The sequence below is a fragment of the Myxocyprinus asiaticus genome, chromosome 27 (genome assembly GCF_019703515.2).
Source record: "Myxocyprinus asiaticus isolate MX2 ecotype Aquarium Trade chromosome 27, UBuf_Myxa_2, whole genome shotgun sequence".
Lineage (NCBI taxonomy): Eukaryota > Metazoa > Chordata > Actinopteri > Cypriniformes > Catostomidae > Myxocyprinus > Myxocyprinus asiaticus.
The window spans coordinates 34,486,517-34,504,604 of NC_059370.1; the positions used below are offsets into that span (position 1 = coordinate 34,486,517).

Genomic DNA, 18,088 nt, shown 5'->3' on the forward strand with positions numbered 1-18,088 from the left:
TGTCAGGCTTTGAAAATAAACAATCGAGGGGGTGCACAGTCAGAAAAGAAATATGAAATAATTTATTTTTGTCCGCTCTGCTTTCTGTGAAGTGAGAGCCCTTCAGCAGGGAATGCATCCAGACATGGGTGTAATGAAAATATTTACTAAATGAACACTCCCTGAGATAGAAACTGCCAACATTGCTCATAAACAATGGAGGGGAACACAAAGTCATACCCCCCACCCCCCCAGATTTGCATGGGGATAAAGGCAAACTCATCACTGGTGTTTGCCTTTATCCTCATGCTAATCCAGTCAAACCCCATACTAACCCCAAAATCCAATCTTTCCTTGCATTCATTCTGTGACATTTTTCTTTTTGTTTTTAATCACAAATGCCATTTACCAGAGATAATATACCATCATCACTAGCTAAATCCAAGCCAAGGTAATAAGGGTAAGAAATTGAATTTTTGTGCTTTTAATTACTAACATTCTGAGTTTTATTACAAACCCCGAAATATGTTCAGTATTGCTAGGTTACTTGCCAAAAAGAGGGAAAATTAGTTTCTGTATCAAACCTTTGTGACAGTTTCAGTTATGCTGGACATCACAGAACTAGTGTACGGAATTGATAAGAATTTTTGAGGTGGTAGTTCAGTGTGCCAGAGGGTACCCCTCAAAAATTCTTGAACAAGACTGCATGTGTCCAGTGGAGATGTGTGGTAGCCGCATGGCTGTTGGTTTCATGGCTCATGAGAGATGAAAGACAAGTGAGCGGTAATAATCCCAAACCCCCAAATGAGACATCGTTGCATTTGATATACACAAAACAAAATGATCAAATGTATTAGCGCTCTGTTTTATGCATTTAGCAGATGCTTTCATTCAAACTGACTTACAGTGTATTTAAAATACACACTTTATCAGTTTATGTGTTCCTTGGGAATGAACCTAAGGAACTTACTTTTCAAACAAAGTAGAAAGTGCTATCAACTATTGTCATGATGTACCAGTTGAGATACAAGAGAAATGCCCCCCAAACATTTTTAAATAGTGATTGGTTGATCAATATGGGGGTTTCAAGAACTGATTCTTAGACTTTTAGATTTGGTCCCCCAATCTTTCCTTGATTAAAATCTCCCCATTTGAATCTAGGGTTTAACATCTGTCTCATAATATTCATTGATATTCTGATGCCTTAGTGAATTACCTCAGTGATGGAGAAATCATAATTAACACAATAATTTAATGAAGAGATAATAGGAGGGAGAAATTACAGTGTTGTGCCGTTGACAGTTATGACAGCGAACTTGTTAATTTAAATGCGAATACAAGGATAATTTCATGATGTGCTTTGATATCCGTGAGTCATTTAGCTGTAATTAATCAATCAAGATGAGAAACATTTGCTCTTATTGATGTATCCTGTATCTGTTCTGATGATAATTTGTGCATTGTTTGAGGTGAATATTAATGTGTGGGTAGTGTCAAAGTTCCTAAAGTGCTTCAGTAATGAAAAACACCCATGAAAGAACTCCTAACCAGAGTTCCAAGAGGAAGAAGCTCATTTAAGATTCCAAACAGCGATGAGAGGCTTTCAAAAGGAAATGGAGCATACCTATCAGCTTTTGTGGACTAGACTAGCGTGGCTTTAAGGAAAATAGCAGAAGATTACGACAGGAAATGCACTGTGAAGAAGAGCATCAAATGGGAAAAGAAGAAGCAACTCTTTGATTTTCATAAACCGCTTTGAAGGTTAAGGGCACCTCTGTCACCTGTTGTGTCACAATTTCGAGATTTTGCATCACTACACAGTTAAAATATCCTCCAGCCAAAATCGCAAAGATTTTTCTCTTTGTCTGGTGCCGCTCTGAAGTGCTTCTGTTAGAAGAAAAAGTGCAATTTGGCAGAGTGGTCTGCAGGCTTATGACCTGGATGAGTCGGGCTGAGCAGTCTAATGCCATTTGTGGGTGGGGTGGGCCCCCGAGGGGGCACATTGTTAGCACAGAACACCTGCCGTTTGAATGGCCACCTTATCCCCTCAGCAAATTAAAACAAAATATAGCCAGCAGGGGGCTGCCATATCTGTGAACTCCACCTTGTCTGTGTTACCGGAGGTTTGATTGAGTTTCTAGAGGAAGCAGGACATAGTTAGCTCTCCAGGCTATTAACACAAACTGTAAAAGTTGTTTAGCCAAAGGGCTCCCAAAGTGAGCCTTTATTATCCCAAGGTTATTTATTTTTTTCCATTAACCACCATCTTTTAGTGGTTTTTTCTTGCCAAAGTGGCCTTTGGCTTGCTCATTGGGGGTCTAAATACAAATATTATTTACTTTTAAGGCAGAATATAAAATAAAATTTTTATCAAACAGAACAATGATGACTGAGACATTACAGCTTTATTTTCTGTTGTAGCATAATTTCCTGTAAAGCTGCTTTGAAACAATATCTGTTGTGAAAAGCGCTATACAAATAATAATAATAATAATAATAATAATAATAATAATAAAAAAAAATGACTTGACTAGACTTGAAAAACTGGCAGGGTGAAAGATGTGTAGAATGAAGTGCAGGATAGAGAGAAGAGGAAATGTGCAGTGTTATTACATTGCAAGCAAGTGAGAGGATATGAGATGAGAAAATGAGAGAGAGAGAGAGAGAGAGAGTGAGATACTTAGAGATAAGGACAAGTGGCTGGAGAATGAAAAAGAGAGAGAATTTGTGGGAAGGGCATAAAAAGTGGGTGAGAAAAATTCTGTAACATTTAATTTGGAGAGTAAATGAAGGTTGAGTCTCAAAACTTAAGCCATATCCATACTAATACATTTACTGTTTTCTGTTTGCTAACATCAAAGCATGTTGTACTAGAGAGCATGTGTTCCATTGTGGAAAAACTGCAAAATCAATGTATTTTCAAGCGAAAACCAACCTGGTATTATGCAGTGACGTTACTGTACCTATGTCACAGTCATTCTCCCTCATGTCTTCCGAGGACTCTTATTTTGAAGTTTTCCCCCAGACTACATCTCCCATAGTTCACTGCCATTATCACTTCCATCTTCTCCTCATCATCCTCACCTGTATTCCATTCCCTCATTTAGCTCCTTGTGTGTAAATACCCTCTAGTTATGTTCATTCGATTGTCAGTCCTTGAAGTGTTTCATTGTTTTGTTATTTTGTGATGTTTAGCTTTATCGTTTCTTCCACTCCAGCATTTGTTCCACTCCAGTGTTTATAATTAAAAGATTGAAAGTATCTACTCCCGCATCTCTTCCTCTTCCTCTCCACGACCCAGCATTACAGAAGGACTGTCCGAACTAAATGGATCTACCGCCTGCAGTAGCAATCCTCCTCCTCGAACAAGGAGATCATCCAGTTGAGGATCACATGCATGAGTTTCTCCATCTTGCCAATTTGGTGCACTATGATGACCACGCTCTGGTGAGTTTCTTCAGGGCTGGCCTGAATAGTGCATTGAAGGAGCTGATGCCTCCGTCGGGTCCTCACTGGATGATCGCCGACTATGTGGAGGTGGCTCTTTAGCTCTGCAGCTCACCTTTCACTGTGGGTGCAGAGGATGAGGACTTCAGCCCTCCAGCCTTCCACGGCTCCTCCCTCCAAGCCCTCCACGGCTCCTCCCTCCAAGCCTTCCACTGCTCCTCCCTCCAAGCCTTCCACGGCTCCTCCCTCCAAGCCTTCAATGGCTCCTCCCTCCAAGCCTGCAACGGTTAACGAGCCAGCGCCCATGCCTTCCATGGTTAACGAGCCAGCGCCCACACCTGTAGCCTCGACCGTCCCAGAGCCAGCTCTCTCCAAGTTAATAGACCTGGACTTGCTCCCCACCCTGGTTCCCACCCTGACTACCCTTCATCCTCTGCTGGTTCCAGCCAGCATAATGGACACCCTTGTTCCGTACAGTGCCCAGTCCCTTCCTCCTCCACTGGCTCCACTCAAGACATTTGCTCCCCTTCTTCCTCCTCCTGGTCTGCCAGCTCCTCCCAAGTCACCAGCTAGACCATCGCCACCTGCGATTTCTCTGACAGGAGGAACCTCATATCCTCCGACTCTGCCTAGACCTCCAAGGCCTGGACTCCGCCTTGGTCCCTCATTCCCTCAGTCTCACCTCTGCTCTATGTCCCTTCGGCTCCACTGTGGTCCTTCAGCCAATCGGCTTCTCTGGGGTCCCTTGTCCCTCCAGCTCCGCCTTGGTCAGTTGGTCACCTGGCTCAGCCTTGGCTCTCCGATCCTCCAGCTATGCCTTGTCACTCTGAGCCTTTGGCTTCACCGGGGCCCTCCTTCCCTACGGCTCCACCTTGGTCTTCAGTCCCACCGGCTCCACCTCAGTCCTCCGTGCCTCCGGCGCTACCTCGGTCCTCCAAACCTCTGGTTCAACCCTGGCCCTTTGAGCCATCAGCTACTCTCCGGGCACCAAGTTCCCTGGCTCCGCCTCTCGAGCCTCCAACGGCTCCACCTCCAACGGCTCCACCTCCAACGGCTCCACCTTCAACGGCTCCGCCCCTCAGACTCTTCCATGGCTCCGCCCCTCAGACTCTTCCACAGCTCCGCCCTCAGAGTCTTCCATGGATCCACCTGCTTCCCCAGAGTCTCCTTCTCCAGCGGTTCCGCCTCCTGACCCAGCAGTTGGGCAGTGGTGGCTCAGCGGTTAAGGCTCTGGGTTACTGATCAGAAGGTCAGGGGTTCAAGCCCCAGCACTGCCAAGATGCCACTGTTGGGCCCTTGAGCAAGGCCCTTGACCCTAACTGCTCCAGGGGTGCTGTATCATGGCTGACCCTGCACTCTGACCCCAGCTTAACTGGGATATGTGAAAAAAAGAATTTCACTGTATATGTGCAAACATATAATGTGTGATAAATAAATATAATTGAATTAAATTAGTCTTTGCCCTGTGGCTGCCCCACAGGCCTCCTGATCTTCTTCTTTGGATTCTTCCTCACCTTCTGTGTCACCCTACCCTCATCATCCGTCTTTGGGGCGCCAGGAGTCACCCTTTAAGGGGGGGATGTCTTCCTAGGACTCTTATTTTGAAGTTTTCCCCCAGACTACATCTCCCATAGTTCACTGCCCTCATCACTTCCATTTGTTCCTCAACATCCTCACTTGTATTTCATTCCCTCATTTAGCTCCTTGTGTATAAATACCCCCTAGTTTTGTTCATTCGATTGTCAGTCCTTGAAGTGTTACATTGTGTCGATGAAGTGTTTTGTTGTTTTGTTATTTTGTGATGTTTAGCTTTATCGTTTGTTCTACTCCAGCGTTTGTTCCACTCCAGTGTTTATAGTCCATCGTTAGACTGAGGTGATGTAGGCAGAGATCAGTTAGGTGCATTGCAGTTCAACCTGGCCGGTAATTTCGGTGAAGTCTATCCTAAGTCCAAGGTTCAGGCAATGGCATATGAAGTATCCCATGTCTTATGGTTGGAGTTGGCATCAGTTCATCCTCTGAAGTCCATCGTAATAGACTGAAGTGATGTTTGGCTGGCACCGGCTGGTATTAGTCATCATCACACAGCGACACATAACAGTGGAGTCCAACACCGAGCAGGAACGGAGCTGGATCTGGCTGGTTCTGGTGACCTCAGGATAGGAGTCCCGAGGTTGAGACAGGGAAACAAATAAAATAAAATCAACCAGGAAGTCAAATATCTCACCACTGGACTCGCGACTGAGGCTACAGGAGGACATCACAAAGTTATCTCCTTCCTTACAAAGAAATGCCCTCTATATCAAATCGTCCAAAATCAGCCATACCTGGTGGTTCAGATGGTCCACTTCTACTACAAAGAAAAAGAGTCTGTGAATGCCAAAGTCCTTATGGATGTTAAATTTCCTCTAATGCTGGATGTCTATGAGCTGTGCACTGCTGAATTTCAAGAGAAGATGGTTTCCTTGAGGTCAAAGTTCAAGGAGGTGGAGGACAAGAAACTGGAGCAGCAGCAGCAGCCGAAAGTGAATCAGAAGGTTGTGGCATCTAAAGAAACTAAATATGAACCTTTCTGTTTTTCTGATGACTTGGGCTCAAACAATAGCGGTTCCTATGATCTGCAGATGGTTCTGAGCACTGCACAGAGCTCGCAAGATTGCGATGGGAGAAAGGTGCCCCAAATTGTGCCATCCCACCCCTGGCTTGCGATGGGAGAGAGGTGCACAAATCATACCACCCCGCACAGAGCTCACCAGACTGCGATGGGGGAAAGGTCCCCCTAGTTGTTCCTAATAGGTTACTCAGTCTAAAATACTCTACATGTTTAGGATTATAGATGTTCATAATGCATTCTTACATTCTGAACAAACATAAGATAACCATAATCAACAGTATATGTACACCGTGACACAGGATTGACTCTTGAGAAAATAAGTATCAACCATTTGACAAAGATTTGACAAAGTCACTGATGATTTTGCATCAATGAAAACTAGGAGGTATGGGTTAAATTTGAAATTAGGAATTGTGTAGTAGCACAAGCAGCAATCTGTAAGTATTCTGCAGTTTTCTTTATTTACTGACTATAATTTAATTGTGCAATTTAAGTTCTGTATATATAATGTACATGTTAATATAATTTGCCATATATATATATATATATAATATACACCTTTTTCACAAGCTGCGAAATTACCCATTATTTTTAGCATGTCCTTCCAGTGCGGATGCAACAGACTTCCGATTTGTAGCTTATTCCAATTACCAAGCACTGAAATATCACTAACAGCAGTGAACGAGTGAACAGTCTGTATTTCCTTAACGTAAATCCCTTTCTCACTAAAGGCCGCGTGTGGACAATTGGTTTCGATGGCAATCCCTGAACAGATAAGTACACAATCACACACATTTTAAAGTTACTGGGCTCTTGCGCTCTCTGCACATGCCCTGTATGTGTGTGTGTGAAAGAAAGAGAGAGAGACAGACATACAGCATGCAGAGAGAGAGAGAATTCAGGTATATGATGTGCTAGATTTAATTATGTTTTTTGTTGAACAGATTCAAAATCGCGGACATTTAGGGAATCTAGAAATCCCAACTGATCAATTTTTAAGGTTTGAAAAAAGAGGAAACTTACGTGAAAAGAGGACGTATGGTCATAATAGGTTCCATTTAAAAATCGTAATTGAGGCATGTACCTTTGCATTAACAAGTGCTGCCTTCTCACGCACTCTGCCGAGAACAACTTGGTCTCTCCCTCATTCACATATACTCAAAGCGCGACATGAGATATGAACATTGTAAAATTATTAATAAAACAAAGTCTTGGGGGCCTGGGTAGCTCAGCGAGTAAAGACACTGACTACCACCACTGGAGTCGTGAGTTCTAATCCAGGGCATGCTGAGTGACTAGAGCCAGGTCTCCTAAGGAACCAAATTGTCCCAGTTGATAGGGAGGGTAGAGTCACATAGGGTAACTTCCTTGTGGTCGCTATAATGTGGTTCTTGCTCTCGGTGGGGCATGTGGTGAGTTGTGCATGGATGCGCACGTGGAGGCCTCACGCTATTCTCCACAGTAACACACTCAACAAGCCATGTGATAAAATGCACAGATTGATGTCTGAGACATGGAGGCAACTGAGATTCATCATTCACCACCCAGATTGAGGTGAGACACTACACCACCATGAGGACTTAGAGCACACTGGAAACTGGGCATTCCAAATTGGGGAGAAAATAAAACAAGGGCTTGGTTTAAATGGTTTTCATCTTTGTTATCTACCAAAATGATGGACAATATTTGGAATTTTGAAATCTGTCAATGTTTTAAAAAAAATGCAAGTGACGGAGAATTAGTTTAATGCAACCTCTGATTATTACATCTGGTTCGACATGGAATGTTTCAGCATGGACAGCTTTTTGTGGGCTTATCGTAGAGACATTCATTTTCCAGTAGTTTTTAAGTCACCTGTAGTTGTTATAACACCCTATAACACTGCATAATTATCCAGACCCTTAGCTGCTCCATCACCAGTTAGTCTAGCAGATAACAACAACCAAGCGAAAGTGTAGAGCATCCGAGATGAAGTCTCTTGCCACAATGGCACCGCCCATGGAGAAGTCAGAAAAAAAATAAATAAATAAATAAATAAATAAATAAATATATATATATATATATATATATATATATATATATATATATATATATATATATATATATATATATATATATATATACAGGGTTGGGGAGTAACGAAATATATGTAACGGAAATACGTATTTAAAATACAAAATATAAGTAACTGTATTCCACTACAGTTACAATTTAAATCATTATTTAGAATACAGTTACATTCAAAAAGTATTTTGATTACTGAAGAGATTACTTTGCATTTTATTGTCATTTAATATTTAGTCCTTTCAGATATAAATGATGCGATCCAAAGTGCATTTGAACAGCAGTGAAACACTTTCTTATGATGTGTTACATTCATACGAGCAGACAGAGAAATAAGTTTGAAGTAAGTTTGGAGCAGAAGTAACAGAACCATACACCTTGTGTAAATTGTCAGCTTTACGCTAAGCTAAAATGCTATTTCTAGCCATTTTACATTCACATGTTACAAGGCACGATCATATTTGTTTTATCAAGAAAATTTACGTTAGCTCATAATTTCTTTTTTTCTAGTAAGACCTTTGATATTAGGGCAAAAATCTTATTCTTGATAATCATTTTTGTATTGTTTTCCTGTAAAAATATCTAAAAATCCTTAAAACAAGATCAATTTGATTTATCTTGTTTTAGAAACAACACAGCATAAGATATTTTTCAGAGAATGTATTTTTAACGTGTGTATTTTTTCTTACTCTACTGGCAGAGTTTTTATAGTCAAAATAAGTGAAAAAAATCTACCAGTGCTGAAGAAGTAATCCAAAGTATTTAGAATACGTTACTGACCTTAAGTAACCTAACAGAATACATTACAAATTACATTTTACAGCAGGTATTCTGTAATTTGTAGTGGAATGCATTTCAAAAGTAACCCTCCCAACCCTGTGTGTATATATATATATATATATATATATATATATATATATATATATATATATACATATATATATATATATATATATACACACTCATTATTTATTATTAAAAAAATGTCTTCACATTTTACAATAATAGTAAAGTCATCAAAACTATGGAATAACATAAATGGGACTATGGGAATTATGCTGTGACTAAACAAAATCCTAAATAAATCAAAACTGTGTTATATTTTAGCATCTTCAAAGTAGTCACCCTTTGCCAAGAATTTGCAGACATATACTCTTGACATTTTCTCAACTAACTTCTTGAGGTATCACCCTGGGATGCTTTTTAAACAGTATTGAAGGAGTTCCCATCTATGTTGGGCACTTATTGGCTGCTTTTCTTTATTATTTGGTCCAAGTCATCAATTAAAAAGATTTAATTAAATTAAATTTTAGTTTTATAATGAAATAAATATGTTGGCACAATTATATTTTTGTCTACAAAACTAATTTCAAACATTTAAGCATATGATTTTTAAGATCATGAGAAACATATATATATATATATATATATATATATATATATATATATATATATATATATATATATATATATATATATATATTCATGCCGTTCCAGAAACATGGCTGTCTTTCTTTTGCAGAATGCAAATGAAGATTTTTATAAGAATATTTCAGCTCTGTAGGTCCATACAATGCAAGTGAATGTTGGCTAGAACCTTGAAGCTCCAAAAAGCACATAAAGGCAGCATAAAAGTAATCCATACGACTCAAGTGGTTAAATCTATGTCTTTAGAAGTGATATGATAGGTGTGGGTGAGAAATAGATAGATAATCCCTTTTTACTCTAAATCTGCATTTATATTTTCAGATCTGAAAGTGAAACTAAACAGGCATCACATGTGACTTTAAGATGTGAAAGTGGAGATATAGAGTAAAAAAAAAAACTTAAATATTTATCTGTTTCTCACCCACACCTATTATGTAACTTCTGAAGACATGGATTTAACCACTGTAGTCTTATGGACTACATTTATGCTGCCTTTATGTGATTTTTGTAGCTTCAAAGTTCTAACCAACATTTACTTGCGTTGTATGGACCTACAAAGCTGAGATATTCTTCTGAAAATGTTTTCATTTGTGTTCAGCAGAAGAAAGAATGTTGGGATTGGGAAGTTGAGTTGGGAAGTTAAGGGGGGGCGCCACATCGGATCTCGTCTAAGGCACTAAGTAAGCTAGAACTGCCACTGCTATAACATATGACGCATTTACGTTTTTCATGCTACGTTTGCCTTTTATGACACTGTTGGTTAGGTTTAGGTTTGAGGGTTTAGGGTAGGGAGGTTGGTTTTGTTGATTTGAAACTCAATAAAGTATTAATCTTAATTTTATTAGCTTGAGAGACTTTTAGCATTACTGTGGACATTCACGTCAGAACTGCCACAAAAAGGAACTACATAATAGTGTGTGCATGGCTTTAGTGAGCTGCCTACCTAGATAGATTTTTTGGGCATCATGTGCAACTTTCACAAATTAGTGAGATCCCTATTAAGAAAGCATTTTTTTTGGATATCATCTTTTTATGTGTCTTTGATGCCTAAAATGGTGTCTAGGTTTTGAAACAGCTGAACAGTACTGAAGAGTAGGAGAGGATAATGTAAGAATCCAGCATTTGTAAATGGCCTTTCCCCTGTAGTAAGTTTTCTACTATGGCTCATATTAGTATGCTTGATGTGTGTTTTGTGGTTCTGGCAAAATCTTTTTAAATCCAATACAAATTTAAATCAGATTTATAGATGTATATGTATATTATGACAAACGCATTGAGACATGTCGATGTTAGTGCATAAGTGTATGTGTGTGTCATTATTTTTCTGTGTATATTCCTCAGCGTTAATTTTTTCAGTGTGGCGGAGCTTCTGTAAATGGCACCCAACAAGGAAGTTGGTTCATTTCCATAGGCATGTACACAAATTATTGTGAAATGTATACATTTATACACACGGTTGAAACTGATAAGGTAACAGTCTGGGAAAAAGACAAGAGTTGCGTGGAAAAATACTTAGTTGGGTAAAATGTATTCAGATGCCAGGAGAGATGTTTCCCAAACAGAAATGTTTCCATGCAAACTGTCTCCCTCAGACAGTTTATTCTTACAGACTAGTTCACTTTGCTTATGCACAGAACACAATATCAGGCCTTGGGTAAACATGCCACTTTGAAATTTTGAGCATTTAGCAGTCTTGTTTTTCGATGGGGACAAAAATGTCCCAGACAAACGAATCAAAAGAAAATAATTGGATTGGATACAGTTATTGTACAACAGACAGAAAGGGGCAGGTGTACACCAATGTGTGTGTGTGTGTGTGTGTGTGTGTGTGTGGGCAGGTTTAAGTGGTTTATGAGGACTTTTTTTAGGTTACAAACTGGTAATTACAAGGGTATTATGCTATAAATGTGGTTTATGAGGACATTTCTAGTGTCCCCATAATTTAAATCGCTTGTACTAAACGATGTTTTATTGAAAATGTAAAAATGCAGAAAGTTTTTTGTGAAGGTTAGGTTTAGGGGTAGGGTTAGGGGGTAGAATCTATAGTTTGTACAGTATAAAAATCATTATATCTATGGAGAGTCCTCATAATGATAGCTGCACCAACATGTGTGTGTGTGCATGGGAACGTTTAGAATCAAGGCAGCTCAATAGCAGCTTGCTGAATGGGAGTCGCTTCCAGAACAATTAATTCAAGGCAGAGGAAAAGAGGTAGATCTGAAGTTGGCTTCTCATATGCAGTACTCCGCAGCATGGCACTATGTCTCCCTGGCAGTCGCCAGCTTTGAACAGTGTTGCCCCGTGGGCATCTGGTGCAGGCACTGAGTTGAGGCCAATGAGGACTGCCAGGCAGTCTGTGTATTTAAACTCTGTTTACTGAGTCTGCTTACAGCAACTGTGAAATGAGACTTTAAAAATGATGTTTGAAAAATTAAGCAAAATGAAAACTTTCCCACAAATGAACATTTGGGTCATCATTTGCTTACCCTCATTTTGTTCCTAAACCCATATGACATTCTCTCTTCTGTGCAACACAAGAGTCAATGATGACAGAATTTTCAGGATGAACTATCCCTTTAACTTATTTTTCTCTGTCTCTCTTTCGTTTTCTAGGGATCTAGACAGGAATAACATCAGCCGTATCACCAAGGTGGACTTCTCTGGCCTCAAGAACCTCCGCGTGCTGTAAGATATCATTCTGTATCTTTCACTCTCACACACGGAAAATCCTGCCTTTAACTCCCAAGTGCCCCTCCTCTTCCATGTTGTCTTTACAGTCAAATCCATTAAAGCATTCAAGGCTAAAAGCAGGGAGGATTACAGCACAAGTCATAATAAAACAAACTGATGTTTTAGGCAAGTAAAACCGACACATTTAACTCGACCCTTTTTACTGAACCTTGCATGAAGTCATTGGCTTAGACTCAAACTTTAAACTTGTTCTCAAGTTTGAAGAAAATGTAACTGTATATTCCATACTAGAAATACATTACCAAATCCTAAAATAAACAGATGATGGATGACTGCTCTGAAAGGTGAAGAGCAGCCATGATCTGATGTCAGATTGTTGAGGTTTGGCTATGACAACTTCCTTTTTTAAAATGTCTTTAAAAGTTTTTTTGTGGAACACAAAAAGAGATGTTAGGCAGATCGACAGCCTCAGTCACCATTCACTTTCACTGTATGGAAAAAAGATGCAAAGAAAGTGAATGGTGACTGAGACCAACATATTACTAATGATGTATTTCTATTAAGCATTTGTATATTCGATACCAGAAATGCATTACCAAACCTCTCAAATAAACCAACGACGGATGACTGCTCTGAGCGGTGCAGGGCAGCCATAATCTGTGCTCTTCTAGAGAGAAAGTGTGCTAGCCACTTAATGACAGTAATCATGTATTTCTCTGTGCTGTTTTCTTCCTGAATGAGAGCCTGTAAAGAGAGAGGAATGGAGATAAAAATAAACAAGTGAAAAAAAAGAAGAAAAAATATAAACGCCCAAGAGAGTAGTAGTAAGCAGTGGCAGTGGCTGGTGGGCAGCGCTTAGGCAGTTTAATGTGGTTTGTGATTAACGGCCATGGCATGCACCAAAACCAGCCTCTCCCTGGGCCTCGTGAATAGCCTCTGCAGCCCCTTATCTCTCTGGAAGACTTGGATCGTGATCCCCTAAATCTGATAGCACAGAACAAGCCTCCAATCACACCTCTGGACTCTCCCATAAAGGGGCTTCACCCAGGGAGGTTATTCCTGTAATGCAGAACCTTTTGAACTCTGCAACTTTTAAAAATAAATATGTTTGTGTTGTAATTTAAACAAGAATTTCTAAAAAGGGTATTCAAAATTTCTAGAAATATGCTCTGGACAAGCTCACGCAGTTTATTATTTGTAACCTGATTTTTTATAAAGTAGCAATGAAATTAACAGGCAGGAAAATTAACAGCACTCAGCCATTGCTCAGTGAGGGATAAAGAGTTATCTTTAATGAGTTCATTAACAAATAAGGTAAATTCATTTTTTATCGTTTTTAACCAGCAGGGTTCCCATGGTCATGGAAAACCTGTTAATATTAGGGGATTTTAAAATTGTGTTTTCCTGGCCAGGAAAAGTGATATAAAATTATAAAAATCTTAAATGTGAATGGGTGAATATCGTGAATATCCAAATATGGTGAATATCAATTTCTCTAGTTTTTCTCTGGTCTAAAATAATTAATTTGCAGTGGAAAACTTCATTGTTATTTCCGATTTGTCAGCGAATCATACTTTTGAGTCACTGTTTTTCGGTGAATTAGATTAGAAAAGGTTCACAAATCTGTATAAAGAAATCACAGACACCTGGAAAGGTCTTGGAAATTCATTTGTCAAAAATTATGGGAACCCTGTAACCAACATTTGAAATGTTGATAATATCATACAGTTTTTGTAATTTTATATAAATTGATGGATTATTTTAGAGTTGTTATTAATTATTTAGAGCCAACTGATACTGCAATACATTGCAGAACTCATAAAATCTATTTAACAACAGCAAACATTTTTGCTGTTGTTTTACCACCAAAAATTATGTCACTTCCTGGAGGACAATGTCATTAAAGAACTGGCTTTTGTTAGTTAAATGGACATTGGTAAAGACTAAAAGTATGGAAAGTGATACTGGGGACAAAACCTGTAGACTGATTGCCAATTAAAACAATATTCCCAAGAAAACATGTTTTGTTGAAACATTTTGATTAGAGAAAAGACAAAAAAGGAACACCCGGAATATTTCTTAACAAATTGCCAGTTTTTCTTGTTAGAAGTTAGTGCATAGCACTTGGACTTGACAAAAATGGCAACATCCACTTAAACCAAAGTAGTGAAATTATTTAAAATTCACCCCATATGCACTTTATTTTCATATTCTGACAATTTAAAACTAATAAAAAAAAATAAAAAATATATATATATATATATATATATATATATATATATATATATATATACAGTATATATATGAGTTAAGTACCTCATCCAATGTACAGTATTAATACATACAGTGGGCCTATATGATGGGGACATGAAAATGTACTGCATAACTGGACTGACCCAGAAAGATACTGTCTTACCCACTCTATGGAAATCCACAGGGAAATGCTTGCTGCAGTGACCTGAGCACTGCCTAAAAACCAACACTTGGTCAGTGCTTAAGGCAAGAATAACAAAGACTATTCCAGCAGTACCGTGTATTGCCTCACCCCTTCAATTGAGAGGTCTTCTGCTCTCCTTGTCAGCCCCTGTGAAAACATAGGTATTTGCCTGTGTCCCATATGTTTCTATGAAAAACTTCAAAACATTTCTATAAAGATGAGAGAGATGAAGAACAGAGAAGAGGGAGAGATGTTGAAAAATGAAGAACAAGAACCATTATTATTCCTCAGCACACACCGAAACCCATCTGGTTGGGATTGTGCGGGATTACTTTTAATGCAAATACATAAACCTTGGTGGAGTTGATCCCCCAGTTGTATGAATGAACCAGATATTTACTTGTGCTCAGTATGTGAGGCACAGGCTATATGATATGTTTGTAATGAGCAAAGAATGCAGTTATTACGAACAAATCTGGTGGCCTCACCAGGCTGGATCATGCCTCAAAGCAGTGGTATTCATAAAACCACCTCCATCTAGTGCCTCGCTTAACATCCCTTCCTGACAATATAATATGACAAAAACATAGATTAATTGCTGTAAAAAAAAACGTTACATGTCTAAACATTTGCTTTAAAAAGATTATTCATAACTCCTGTGGGACTGCCAAAGGCAAATTCCGCTTTAGAGGCACTGGATGCTTTTTGGACTGTGTTCGCCTCTTTTTCAGAGGGTTGCTTGTATTATCTGGTGCCGAGTATCAGTTAGTGTCCGTCCCATACACGTCACTGCACATTTGCACTAATTCAAAGAGACAGAAATATAAACAAGAAATAGCCTGGACATGTGCTCTCTTTGTAATGCATCTGGAAAATTTCAAGGGCCCCGAAATATGACAAAGTCCTAAGAGTAGAGGAACTTCGTCGCAGGCAAGCTGGACACAAATGCATGTCTGCTGAGGCAACCGCACACAGTGAGAAATCTGTTCTGGTTTACATGAGGAAAGGCTGTTTGCTTATCATTTACTGTTGTGACACAGTGAAGTCATGCTAAAGTCCTCTGGTTCTCTTTCAACTGTCATTTCAATCAATCAGAGAGGCTAATCAATATCAGTTGAAGCTGAATTGAGGGAGCTGACTGGATAATAAAGTTGTTCTTTTTCTCTCACAGGCATCTGGAGAACAATCAAATCAGTGTGATTGAGAGAGGAGCATTTCAGGATCTCAAACAGCTGGAGAGAATGTAAGTATCTGTTCATAAAGATAGAAGAAATGATTGTCCGAACAACTCCCTGTTGAAAAGACTTGGCATATGTTGTGTTTTGAATGCTGGGGCTGGATTTTTGAAACATTCTTCCTATTTCCATTTTTTATTATTATTATTATTATTATTATTATTATTATTAATAATATTATTTTCTAGATTTTTTCATTATTTTGTATTCTGGAAAAGACTTCTAAGAATGTTTTTCTAACACCCTGTCTATACCGGGTGCATCAACACCAATGTTCTAAACCGTTTAATGACTATAGTGGCGCCAGCACGTTGCAGTAGCCTACATTTCCAAGAGTATTCTTCAAATATTCCTTAGCCTGCATATATTGTAATTGAGGAAAAAAAGAACAACAACTAACTAATTTTGCTAGTATGGAAGCAGTTACAGGTTCACTCAGTGTTTTTATGTGTGTTGCACTGACACCTACAAAATGAAATTGCAAAAATGCAGCATCACGCAAGTGCAAAGTTACCAATGCAATTGTAAAAATGCACTATTTGCTGTAATGAAAAATGACGAAGAAAGCTGCGTCAGCATCTGTTGCAAAAGTGTGCATGTAATCTGAGACGTCTCTGTAACACATTGAGTATTATTATAGCTATTATAATTGATTATTAAATTCTATAATCGATGTGTCAAATGTACACCATCAACTGGATGCATATTGTAAAAAAAAAAAACTATTTTCATTTGGGTGTGCAAGCTGACATTTTGGGTGGCATTTGTACACCCTGGCACCCAATTAGCTATGCTACTGTTTATGACAAAGATCTAGTTATGACAAAAATGCTGGTCTTTTCAGCAGGGCTAACTTGCATGCCCTCACAATACAGTACATATCCTTCAAGTTTCTCTGTGTGTATGTGTATATGATAAAGAGACTGAATTTTTATGAGCACCCTATTGACCTTGTCACTTTCAGTCTAAAATGCCTTCGCAAATCCGAATGGAACTCTGAGAATTTGAAGGTGACTTTCATAACTTTCATCTCAAGCCCAATGGTTTTTTTACATGCTTGTTTGCCCCGTAACATCTGCAGAGAAGCCATTTGCTCTTTTCTGGTGAGAATCTTCACATTTCCCAGTGAAACTGACCATTGAGTCAGACCAAACATGCAAGCTATTACTGCAGTTGGACAAGGTCAAGGACTGTCTGGACCATGGTTTGGCTATGTTAGCAGCCCTGAGATTGTTTATGTGTGAATGTCTCAAAATGTTTCTTTCTTTGTAAATGTTTGCATCGTTTTTTTTAAACGAATCTGTTGGCAGCTCCCGCCACGTGTTGGTGACAAACCACATCAGAATTAGCCACCATTGTGTAGCAGACCAATGTTTGTTGTCTGTTTACCATGACTGAAAAGTCTGTTCCCATCGCGGGTTTTGCAGGTTTATGGGTTTATGGGTTTATAGTTTTGGTTTATCCGAGTTGTAAGATTGGCATTCCTCGTTGTCACTTGAATTAGGAATTTCACAGAGTTCACCTCATTGACCCACTTTTAAAAGTGAGATGTCTAGTACGTCCAGTTACATTTCCTCCATCCGACACCCCAGTGTGACTTTTCTTTGTTGTTATATTCCAGCAGACACATAAACATAAGTAGCTTGTCTGACCCCACTTCCAGAGCAAATTGCTTTAGAATTAATGATACAAGAACAGTAATGGCATGAAGTTTTCATGCTACATGTGACTTTACGTAATGCTTTGTAACAAAAGTTAATGTTGGGAAAGGAGGAGGTGGGAACCAGCTGAACAGTCAAAATAATATTTAATTTAAACAAAAAGACACAAACACAAATACACACACGGCACCTGCATGTGGCTCTCTCTCTCTCTCGAACTGCCGCTTCCTGCTGCACTTATCCCTCTCCTCGGTTGTTTAGCCCGATTGGGGGCCCACTGGCCCCGCCTGCCGGTAGGCTTTTCCCCACCTCTCCACGGCTGGGGAGGGGGACGGGAGGAGAAAAAAAAAAAAGGAGACGGAAAGGGCAAAGCAGAGCGACAGCGAGAGAGAGAAAGAGGAGAGAGAGGAATAACCTGGTTCGCCAGTGCCCAGATACGCTGTCGCCCGGCCCTCAGCCACTCTCTAACCTCTGGCAGAAGACAGCTCGCTCCTCCCCCGGTGGATGGTAGTAGGTCCTCCGACCCCAGGCA

The 18,088-nt window shown here is 39.4% G+C and overlaps 1 protein-coding gene across 2 annotated transcripts in view; it reads left to right on the forward strand.

Annotated features, from left to right (window-relative positions):
• LOC127418211 (slit homolog 3 protein-like) overlaps positions 1-18,088 on the forward strand; it is a 235,366-nt gene that overhangs the window by 13,207 nt on the left and 204,071 nt on the right. For both annotated transcript variants that reach the window (XR_007893387.1, XM_051658665.1), the window contains exons 3-4: positions 12,146-12,217; positions 15,832-15,903. Coding sequence is in view for 1 of the 2 variants with exons in the window: in XM_051658665.1 (XP_051514625.1) it covers positions 12,146-12,217; positions 15,832-15,903 (144 nt within the window). In the remaining variant the exon portion in view is untranslated. The remainder of the gene's footprint in view (positions 1-12,145; positions 12,218-15,831; positions 15,904-18,088) is intronic.